The 11,953-nt window shown below is 47.8% G+C and overlaps 1 protein-coding gene across 1 annotated transcript in view; it reads right to left on the bottom strand.

Moving 5' to 3' along the window:
* IFT22 (intraflagellar transport 22) overlaps positions 1–11,717 on the bottom strand; it is a 37,441-nt gene extending 25,724 nt beyond the window's left edge. The window contains exon 1 of the mRNA XM_077294429.1: positions 11,494–11,717. Within this exon, the coding sequence (XP_077150544.1) occupies positions 11,494–11,532 (39 nt within the window). The 5' untranslated portion in view covers positions 11,533–11,717. The remainder of the gene's footprint in view (positions 1–11,493) is intronic.
* Between the last annotated feature and the right edge of the window lie 236 nt (positions 11,718–11,953).

The following is an 11,953-nucleotide window of genomic DNA, read 5'->3' on the forward strand; positions in this document are numbered from 1 at the left end:
GTATTTTCTCTGATAGGGTTAGTTAGATCTCCGGCTGGCGCGAGACGTCTAGAACCAACGTAGGTACGTTCCCCGGCTGCTATTAGTTGTGGGCTAGGATCAGGTATGTGGTCAGCTCAGTTACCACCTCCCTAAGAGCTAGTTTTTATGTTTGCAGACTTTGCTGAAGACCCTGAGATCCTCTGCCATTAGGATCACAACAGTATGCCAGGCCACTGAATAGTTAATGCATTGCAGAAGTGGGATTAAAAGAAAAAGAAGTTCTGAGTTTTGTTTTTTTTCTTCCTTCCCCTTTATCTCTGAATGGCTTGAAACTCTGCTGCAGACATGAATGTGCAAACTCTGATTACTAGTGTGGATCAGCTTGCTGCTCGTGTGCAGGGCATTCAGGATTTTGTTAATAGCAGTCCTATGTCAGAGCCTAAGATTCATATTCCTGAGCTGTTCTCTGGAGATCGATTTAAATTTAGGAATTTTAGGAATAATTGTAAATTGTTTCTATCTTTGAGACCTCGTTCGTCTGGAGACTCAGCTCAGCAAGTTAAAATTGTTATCTCCTTCTTGCAGGGCGACCCTCAGGATTGGGCTTTCTCATTGGCGCCAGGAGATCCGGCATTGGCGAATATTGATGCGTTTTTTCTGGCGCTCGGATTGCTTTATGAGGAGCCCAATCTTGAAATTCAGGCAGAGAAGGCTTTGCTGGCTATTTCTCAGGGCCAGGATGAAGCCGAAGTGTATTGCCAAAAATTTCGGAAATGGTCCGTGCTTACTCAGTGGAATGAGTGTGCTCTGGCCGCAAATTTCAGAAATGGCCTTTCTGAAACCATTAAGAATGTGATGGTGGGCTTTCCCATTCCTACAAGTCTGAGTGATTCTATGACGCTGGCCATTCAGATTGATCGGCGTTTGCGGGAGCGCAAATCCGCTAATCCTTTGGCGGTGTTGTCTGAACAGACGCCTGATTTAATGCAATGTGCTAGAATTCAGACTAGAACTGAACGGCAAAATCATAGACGTCAGAATGGGTTGTGTTTTTACTGTGGTGATTCTACACGTTATATCAGCATGCTCTAAACGCCTAACAAAGTTTGTTAGTCCTGTCGCCGTTGGTAACTTGCAGCCTAAATTTATTTTGTCTGTGACTTTAATTTGCTCATTGTCTTCCTACCCTGTTATGGCGTTTGTGGATTCAGGCGCTGCCCTGAGTCTTATGGACCTGTCGTTTGCCAGGCGCTGTGGTTTTGTTCTGGAGCCTTTGGAAAATCCTATTCCTCTTAGAGGAATTGATGCTACGCCATTGGCGGAGAATAAGCCGCAGTATTGGACACAAGTGACCATGTGCATGACTCCTGAACATCGGGAGGTGATTCGTTTTCTTGTTCTGCATAAAATGCATGATTTGGTCGTTTTGGGTCTGCCATGGTTACAGGCTCATAATCCTGTTCTGGATTGGAGGGCTATGTCTGTGTCAAGTTGGGGTTGTCAGGGAATTCATTGCCATTCCCCGTTGGTGTCTATTGCTTCCTCCACTCCTTCAGAAGTTCCTGAGTATTTGCTTGACTATCAGGATGTGTTCAGTGAGTCCAGGTCCAGTGCTCTTCCTCCTCATAGGGACTGTGACTGCGCTATAGATTTGATTCCTGGTAGTAAGTTTCCTAAGGGACGATTATTTAATCTGTCGGTACCTGAGCATGCCGCGATGCGTTCTTATATAAAGGAGTCTTTGGAGAAAGGACATATTCGTCCATCCTCTTCCCCTCTTGGTGCGGGATTCTTTTTTGTGGCCAAGAAAGACGGATCTTTGAGACCTTGTATAGACTATCGGCTTCTGAATAAAATCACGGTTACATTTCAATACCCTCTGCCACTATTGTCGGACTTGTTTGCTCGGATTAAGGGTGCCTGTTGGTTCACCAAGATAGATCTTCGTGGTGCGTACAACCTTGTGCGCATTAGGCAGGGAGATGAATGGAAAACTGCATTTAATACGCCCGAAGGTCATTTTGAGTACTTGGTGATGCCTTTTGGGCTCTCTAATGCTCCTTCAGTGTTTCAATCCTTTATGCATGACATCTTCCAGAAGTATCTAGATAAATTTGTGATTGTTTATCTGGATGACATTTTAGTTTTTTCTGATGATTGGGATTCTCATGTAAAGCAGGTCAGGATGGTGTTTCAGGTTTTGCGTGATAATGCTTTGTTTGTGAAGGGCTCAAAGTGTCTCTTTGGAGCGCAGAAGGTTTCCTTTTTGGGTTTTATTTTTTCCCCTTCTGCTGTGGAGATGGACCCAGTCAAGGTCCGAGCTATTCATGATTGGACTCAACCCACGTCTGTTAAGAGTCTTCAGAAGTTTTTGGGTTTTGCTAATTTCTACCGTCGTTTTATTGCTAACTTTTCTAGCGTTGTTAAACCTCTGACGGATATGACCAAGAAAGGTTCTGATGTCGCTAATTGGGCTCCTGCGGCCATTGAGGCCTTCCGGGAGCTGAAGCGCCGGTTTACTTCGGCGCCTGTTTTGTGCCAGCCTGATGTCTCACTTCCCTTTCAGGTTGAAGTGGATGCTTCTGAGATTGGTGCAGGAGCTGTTTTGTCGCAGAGAGGCTCTGGTTGCTCTATGATGAAACCATGTGCTTTCTTTTCCAGGAAGTTTTCGCCGGCTGAGCGGAACTATGATGTTGGTAATCGGGAGTTGTTGGCCATGAAGTGGGCATTTGAGGAGTGGCGTCATTGGCTCGAGGGAGCTAAGCATCGTGTGGTGGTCTTGACTGATCACAAAAATCTGATGTATCTCGAGTCTGCTAAACGCCTGAATCCTAGACAGGCTCGTTGGTCATTGTTTTTCTCCCGTTTTGACTTTGTGGTCTCATACCTGCCTGGTTCGAAAAATGTGAAGGCTGATGCTCTCTCTAGGAGCTTTGTGCCTGACTCTCCTGGAGTCTCAGAGCCGGCTGGTATTCTTAAAGAGGGAGTGATTTTGTCGGCCATTTCTCCTGATTTGCGACGTGTGTTGCAGAGATTTCAGGCTGGTAGACCTGTGTTATGACCCCAATGGCGAGGGTCTCAGAGATATCAGCAAGTCTGCAAAGTACAAAAATCCAGCTCATAGGGCAGTGGTAACTGGGTTGACCATATATCTACTCCTAACGCCAACCCTAGAAGTAGCCGGGGAACATGCCTACGTTGGTCGCTAGATGTCTCGCGCCAGCCGGAGAGCTAACTACCCCTAGAAGAGGAAAACAAAGACCTCTCTTGCCTCCAGAGAAAGGACCCCAAAAGTAGGATACAAGCCCCCCACAAATAATAACGGTGAGGTAAGAGGAAATGACAAACACAGAGATGAACTAGGTTTAGCACAGAGAGGCCCACTTACTAATAGCAGAATATAGTAAGATAACTTATATGGTCAACAAAAACCCTAACAAAAATCCACGCTGGAGATTCAAGAACCCCCGAACCGTCTAACGGCCCGGGGGGAGAACACCAGCCGCCCTAGAGCTTCCAGCAAGGTCAGGATACAGATAATATACAAGCTGGACAAAAAATGCAAACAAAAACGAATTGCAAAAAGCAAAAAAGCAGACTTAGCTTAATCAAGCAGGAACCAGGATCAGTAGACAAAAGCACTACAGATTAGCTCTGATATCAACGTTGCCAGGCATTGAACTGAAGGTCCAGGGAGCTTATATAGCAACACCCCTGACCTAACGACCCAGGTGAGCATAAAAGGAATGACTGACAACCCCAGAGTCAAATCACTAGTAGCCACTAGAGGGAGCCAAAAAGTAAATTCACAACAGTACCCCCCCCTTAGTGAGGGGTCACCGAACCCTCACCAAGACCACCAGGGCGATCAGGATGAGCGGCGTGAAAGGCACGAACTAAATCGGCCGCATGCACATCAGAGGCGACCACCCAGGAATTATCCTCCTGACCATAGCCCTTCCACTTGACCAGGTACTGAAGCCTCCGCCTGGAGAGACGAGAATCTAAGATCTTCTCCACCACGTACTCCAACTCGCCCTCAACCAACACCGGAGCAGGAGGCTCAGCAGAAGGAACCACAGGCACAACGTACCGCCGCAACAAGGACCTATGAAATACGTTGTGAATGGCAAACGACACCGGAAGATCCAGGCGAAAGGATACAGGATTAAGGATCTCCAATATCTTGTAAGGACCAATGAATCGAGGCTTAAATTTGGGAGAGGAGACCTTCATAGGAACAAATCGAGAAGACAGCCATACCAAATCCCCAACACAAAGTCGGGGACCCACACCGCGGCGGCGGTTGGCAAAACGCTGAGCCTTCTCCTGTGACAACTTCAAGTTGTCCACCACATGATTCCAGATCCGCTGCAACCTATCCACCACAGAATCCACCCCAGGACAGTCAGAAGGCTCCACATGTCCCGAGGAAAAACGAGGGTGGAAACCAGAGTTGCAGAAAAATGGCGAAACCAAGGTGGCAGAACTAGCCCGATTATTAAGGGCAAATTCAGCCAACGGCAAGAAGGTCACCCAATCATCCTGATCAGAAGAGACAAAACACCTCAAATACGCCTCCAGAGTCTGATTAGTTCGTTCCGTTTGTCCGTTAGTCTGTGGATGAAAAGCGGACGAAAACGACAAATCTATGCCCATCCTACCACAAAAGGATCGCCAGAACCTGGAAACAAACTGGGATCCTCTGTCCGACACAATATTCTCAGGAATGCCGTGCAAACGAACCACGTTCTGGAAGAACACAGGAACCAGATCAGAAGAGGAAGGCAGTTTGGGCAAAGGAACCAGATGGACCATCTTGGAGAAACGATCACATATCACCCAGATGACAGACATGCCCTGAGACACCGGAAGATCCGAAATGAAATCCATAGAGATGTGTGTCCAAGGTCTCTTCGGGACAGGCAAGGGCAAGAGCAACCCGCTGGCACGAGAACAGCAAGGCTTAGCTCGAGCACAAGTACCACAGGACTGCACAAATGACCGCACATCTCTTGACAAGGAAGGCCACCAAAAGGACCTGGCCACCAGATCTCTGGTGCCAAAAATTCCCGGGTGCCCTGCCAACACTGAGGAATGAACCTCGGAAATGACTCTGCTGGTCCATTTAGCAGGCACAAACAATCTGTCAGGTGGACAAGAGTCAGGCCTACCAGCCTGAAATCTCTGCAACACACGTCGCAGATCTGGAGAAATAGCTGACAGGATAACTCCTTCCTTAAGAATACCCACAGGTTCAGCGACTCCAGGAGCATCAGGCACAAAGCTCCTAGACAGAGCATCGGCCTTCACATTCTTAGAACCTGGTAAATACGAAACCACAAAGTCAAAACGGGAGAAAAACAATGACCAGCGGGCCTGTCTAGGATTCAGGCGTTTAGCAGACTCGAGGTACATCAGATTTTTGTGATCAGTCAAGACCACCACACGATGCTTAGCACCCTCGAGCCAATGACGCCACTCCTCAAATGCCCACTTCATGGCCAACAACTCCCGATTGCCCACATCATAATTTCGCTCTGCCGGCGAAAACTTCCTAGAGAAAAAGGCACAAGGTCTCATAGTAGAGCAACCAGGGCCTCTCTGCGACAAAACGGCCCCTGCCCCAATCTCCGAAGCATCCACTTCAACCTGAAAGGGAAGTGAGACATCAGGCTGGCACAAAACAGGCGCTGAAGTAAACCGGCGCTTCAACTCCTGGAAAGCCTCCACGGCAGCAGGAGCCCAGTTAGCCACATCAGAGCCTTTCTTGGTCATATCCGTCAACGGTTTAACAACGCTAGAAAAATTAGCGATAAAACGACGGTAGAAGTTAGCAAAACCCAAGAACTTCTGAAGACTCTTAACTGACGAGGGTTGAGTCCAATCATGAATAGCTCGAACCTTGACTGGGTCCATCTCCACAGCAGAAGGGGAAAAAATGAACCCTAAAAAGGGAACCTTCTGTACACCAAAGAGACACTTTGAGCCTTTAACAAACAAAGAATTTTCACGCAAAATCTTGAAAACCATCCTGACCTGTTCCACATGCGAGTCCCAATCATCAGAAAAAACCAGAATATCATCCAGATAAACGATCAAAAATTTATCCAGATACTTCCGGAAAATGTCATGCATAAAGGACTGAAAAACTGAAGGTGCATTAGAGAGCCCAAATGGCATCACCAAGTACTCAAAATGACCTTCGGGCGTATTGAATGCGGTTTTCCATTCATCTCCTTGCTTAATGCGCACAAGGTTGTACGCACCGCGAAGGTCTATCTTGGTGAACCACTTGGCACCTTTAATCCGGGCAAACAAGTCTGACAACAACGGCAAAGGATACTGAAATTTGACAGTGATCTTATTCAAAAGCCGATAGTCAATACAAGGCCTCAAAGATCCGTCCTTTTTAGCCACAAAAAAGAATCCCGCACCAAGAGGGGAAGAAGAAGGACGGATATGCCCCTTCTCCAGAGACTCCTTGATATATGAACGCATCGCGGTATGTTCAGGTACCGACAGATTAAACAGTCTTCCCTTAGGAAACTTACTGCCTGGAATCAAATCTATTGCACAGTCACATTCCCTATGAGGAGGCAGTGCACTTGACCTAGACTCGCTGAAGACATCCTGATAATCAGACAAATACGCCGGAACTTCCGAAGGCGTAGAAGTAGCAATAGACACGGGCAGGGAATCTCCATGAATTCCATGACAGCCCCAACTTGACACTGACATTGCCTTCCAGTCCAAGACTGGATTATGGGTCTGTAACCATGGCAACCCCAAAACAACCAAATCATGCATCTTATGCAGAACAAGAAAACGTATCACCTCCCGATGTTCAGGAGTCATGCACATGGTAACCTGTGTCCAAAACTGCGGCTTATTTTCTGCCAATGGCGTAGCGTCAATACCCCTAAGAGGGATAGGATTTTCTAATGGCTCAAGAACAAAACCGCAACGCTTGGCAAATGACAGATCCATAAGACTCAGGGCAGCACCTGAATCTACAAACGCCACGACAGGATACGATGACAGTGAGCAAATCAAAGTTACAGATAGAATGAACTTAGGTTGCAAATTACCAATGGCGACAGGACTAACAACCTTAGTAAAACGCTTAGAGCATGCTGAGATAACATGTGCAGAATCACCACAGTAGTAACACAAGCCATTCTGGCGTCTATGAATTTTCCGCTCATTTCTAGTCAGGATTCTATCACATTGCATTAAATCAGGTGCCTGTTCAGATAACACCATGAGGGAATTTGCGGTTTTGCGCTCCCGCAACCGCCGGTCAATTTGAATCGCCAGGGCCATGGAATCATTCAGACCTGTGGGAATGGGAAAACCCACCATCACATTCTTAATGGCTTCAGAAAGGCCATTTCTAAAATTTGCAGCCAATGCACACTCGTTCCACTGGGTCAGCACGGACCATTTCCGAAATTTTTGGCAATACACCTCAGCCTCGTCCTGGCCCTGAGACATAGCCAGCAAGGCTTTTTCTGCCTGAATCTCAAGATTGGGTTCCTCATAAAGCAAACCGAGCGCCAGAAAAAACGCATCAATATCAGCGAATGCCGGATCTCCTGGCGCCAGCGAGAAAGCCCAATCCTGAGGGTCGCCCCGTAAAAAAGAAATAACAATTTTCACTTGCTGAGCGGAGTCTCCAGAGGAACAGGGTCTCAGGGACAAAAACAATTTACAATTATTCCTGAAATTTCTAAACTTAAATCGGTCTCCGGAAAACAGTTCAGGAATCGGTATCTTAGGTTCTGACATAGGATTTCTGGTAACATAATCTTGTATGCCCTGCACACGAGTAGCAAGCTGGTCCACACTTGTAATCAAGGTCTGGACATTCATGTCTGCAGCAATCACAAGCCACTCAAAGGTAAAGGGGAAAAGAAAAAAAAAATGAGAGAGAGAGAAAAAAAACTCAGAACTTTCTTTCTTATAATCCCACTTCTGCAATGCATTTAACATTTAGTACTGGCCTGGCAAACTGTTATGACCCCAATGGCGAGGGTCTCAGAGATATCAGCAAGTCTGCAAAGTACAAAAATCCAGCTCATAGGGCAGTGGTAACTGGGTTGACCATATATCTACTCCTAACGCCAACCCTAGAAGTAGCCGGGGAACATGCCTACGTTGGTCGCTAGATGTCTCGCGCCAGCCGGAGAGCTAACTACCCCTAGAAGAGGAAAACAAAGACCTCTCTTGCCTCCAGAGAAAGGACCCCAAAAGTAGGATACAAGCCCCCCACAAATAATAACGGTGAGGTAAGAGGAAATGACAAACACAGAGATGAACTAGGTTTAGCACAGAGAGGCCCACTTACTAATAGCAGAATATAGTAAGATAACTTATATGGTCAACAAAAACCCTATCAAAAATCCACACTGGAGATTCAAGAACCCCCGAACCGTCTAACGGCCCGGGGGGAGAACACCAGCCGCCCTAGAGCTTCCAGCAAGGTCAGGATACAGATAATATACAAGCTGGACAAAAAATGCAAACAAAAACGAATTGCAAAAAGCAAAAAAGCAGACTTAGCTTAATCAAGCAGGAACCAGGATCAGTAGACAAGAGCACTACAGATTAGCTCTGATATCAACGTTGCCAGGCATTGAACTGAAGGTCCAGGGAGCTTATATAGCAACACCCCTGACCTAACGACCCAGGTGAGCATAAAAGGAATGACTGACAACCCCAGAGTCAAATCACTAGTAGCCACTAGAGGGAGCCAAAAAGTAAATTCACAACAGACCTGACTCTTGTCCACCTGATAGACTGTTTGTTCCTGATAAATGGACCAGCAGAGTTATTTCCGAGGTTCATTCCTCGGTGTTGGCAGGGCATCCTGGGATTTTTGGTACCAGAGATTTGGTGGCTAGGTCCTTTTGGTGGCCTTCCTTGTCACGGGATGTGCGTTCTTTTGTGCAGTCCTGTGGGACTTGTGCTCGGGCTAAGCCTTGCTGTTCTCGTGCCAGCGGGTTGCTTTTGCCCTTGCCCGTCCCGAAGAGGCCTTGGACACACATTTCCATGGATTTCATTTCAGATCTTCCGGTGTCTCAGGGAATGTCTGTCATCTGGGTGGTGTGTGATCGTTTTTCCAAGATGGTCCATTTGGTGCCCTTGCCTAAGTTGCCTTCCTCTTCCGATCTGGTTCCTTTGTTTTTTCAGAATGTGGTTCGTTTGCACGGCATTCCTGAGAATATCGTGTCTGACAGAGGATCCCAGTTTGTGTCCAGATTCTGGCGATCTTTTTGTGCTAAGATGGGCATTGATCTGTCGTTCTCGTCTGCCTTTCATCCTCAGACTAATGGCCAAACGGAGCGAACTAATCAGACGCTGGAGGCTTATTTGAGATGTTTTGTTTCTGCGGATCAGGATGATTGGGTGACCTTCTTGCCGTTGGCTGAGTTTGCCCTCAATAATCGGGCTAGTTCCGCTACTTTGGTTTCGCCATTTTTCTGCAACTCTGGTTTTCATCCTCGTTTCTCCTCGGGTCATGTTGAGCCTTCTGACTGTCATGGGGTGGATTCTGTGGTTGATAGGTTGCAGCGGACTTGGAATCATGTGGTGGACAACTTGAAGTTGTCACAGGAGAAGGCTCAGCGTTTTGCCAACCGCCGCCGCGGTGTGGGTCCCCGACTTCGTGTTGGGGATTTGGTTTGGTTGTCTTCTCGGTTTGTCCCTCTGAAGGTTTCCTCTCCTAAGTTTAAGCCTCGCTTCATTGGTCCTTATAGAATTTTGGAGGTCCTTAATCCGGTGTCTTTTCGTTTGGATCTTCCTGTGTCGTTTGCTATTCACAATGTGTTCCATAGGTCTTTGTTGCGGCGGTACATTGTGCCTGTGGTTCCTGCTGTTGACCCTCCTGCTCCGGTCTTGGTTGAGGGCGAGTTGGAGTATGTGGTGGAGAAGATCTTAGATTCTCGTCTCTCTAGACGGAGGCTTCAGTATCTGGTCAAATGGAAGGGCTATGGTCAGGAGGATAATTCCTGGGTGGTCGCCTCTGATGTTCATGCGGCCGATTTGGTTCGTGCCTTTCACGCTGCCCATCCTGATCACCCTGGTGGTCGTAGTGAGGGTTCGGTGACCCCTCCTTAAAGGGGGGGTACTGTTATGAACTATACTTTTGGGCTCCCTCTTGTGGTCACTCGCGGTATGGCTCTTGGATACTCTTTCCCCAGGTTGGTAGTCACCTGGTTCGTTAAGACTCTGGGTGTTTCTATTTAAACTTCCTGGAGTCTTAGTCCATTGCCTGGCATCCATGTAATCAGTCCTTGTCTGGTTGCTCTTGTCTACTGGTCCTGATTTTTGCAACATAAGCTAAGTCCTGCTTTCTTGTTTTTTGTTTATTTGTATTATTTTGTTTTTTGTCCAGCTTGTTCATAATGTGATTCCTGATTTTGCTGGAAGCTCTTAGGGGGCTGATATTCTCCCCCATACCGTTAGTCGGTACGGGGGTTCTTGGATATTCAGCGTGGATATTTTTTGTAGGGTTTTTCGCTGACCACATAAGTCCGCTTTCTATATTTCTGCTATTATTTAGTGGGCCTCTCTTTGCTGAATCTAGTTCATACTTACGTTTGTCCTTTCCTCTTACCTCACCGTTATTATTTGTTGGGGGCCTGTATCTACTTTGGGGTACCTTTCTCTGGAGGCAAGTGAGGTCTGTATTTTCTCTGAAAGGGTTAGTTAGATCTCCGGCTGGCGCGAGACGTCTAGAACCAACGTAGGTACGTTCCCCGGCTGCTATTAGTTGTGGGCTAGGATCAGGTATGTGGTCAGCTCAGTTACCACCTCCCTAAGAGCTAGTTTTTATGTTTGCAGACTTTGCTGAAGACCCTGAGATCCTCTGCCATTAGGATCACAACAGCTGTCATTGTTATGGGGGAGCACTGGGGGACACATTATGGGGCATTAGAGCTGTCATTGTTATGGGGGAGCACTGGGGGACACATTATGGGGGCAGTAGGGCCGTCATTGTTATGGGGGAGCACTGGGCATTATGGGTGCAGTAGGGCCGTCATTGTTATGGGGGAGCACTGGGGGAAACATTATGGGGGCAGTAGGGCTGTCATTGTTATGGGGGAGCACTGGGGGACACATTATGGGGCAGTAGGGCCGTCATTGTTATGGGGGAGCACTGGGGGACACATTATGGGGGCAGTAGGGCCGTCATTGTTATGGGGGAGCACTGGGCATTATGGGTGCAGTAGGGCCGTCATTGTTATGGGGGAGCCCTGGGGGAAACATTGTGGGGGCAGTAGGGCTGTCATTGTTATGGGGGAGCACTGGGGGACACATTATGGGGCAGTAGGGCCGTCATTGTTATGGGGGAGCACTGGGGGACACATTATGGGGCACTTAGGAGCTATAGAAACACTAAATAGCATTAGAGAATCTCCTTCCCGCCTCCTCCAACTTCAGGCGGCTCGTCCTTAGGCCGCCCCTGCTCCGGAGCCGTCAGCACGCCGGGACAGCAGCCCTCACCTCGCTGGGGCCGACAATCAGCACCTTCGCCTTCAGCATTCTTCTGCCGGGTCACTGGGGCCGTATGCCGGCGGGAGGGTGAGCGGCCGGTGATGTGTCGCTGTCACTGCAGCATTAGAGCCGCAGTAACACCCGTCCTGCAACCGACTGCTGAGGCCTACATTACTACAGCCGCGTCAGTGTTTCCATAGCAACGCGTGCGCTGATAGGCTGCGGCCGTTTCCAAGGAGACAGAGCTGCGGTAATCTCTTGTGTGATTCTCGCCGGCACATTCGGCGGTGACGGCCATCAGTGTCGTCCTGGTAACGGAGCACAGTGGGGTTCTGAGGTGACGGTTCTACCACATATAGTAGTGATATCACTAAGTGACCTCCCGGTGGATTACTCTAATAATAATCAGTCATAATAAAGAGAACTGTCTGTAGGGACGAATCCGGTTGTAAAATGAGAGAAGTGATCA

This window comes from Ranitomeya variabilis, chromosome 3 (assembly GCF_051348905.1).
Source record: "Ranitomeya variabilis isolate aRanVar5 chromosome 3, aRanVar5.hap1, whole genome shotgun sequence".
In the NCBI taxonomy this organism is placed as follows: domain Eukaryota; kingdom Metazoa; phylum Chordata; class Amphibia; order Anura; family Dendrobatidae; genus Ranitomeya; species Ranitomeya variabilis.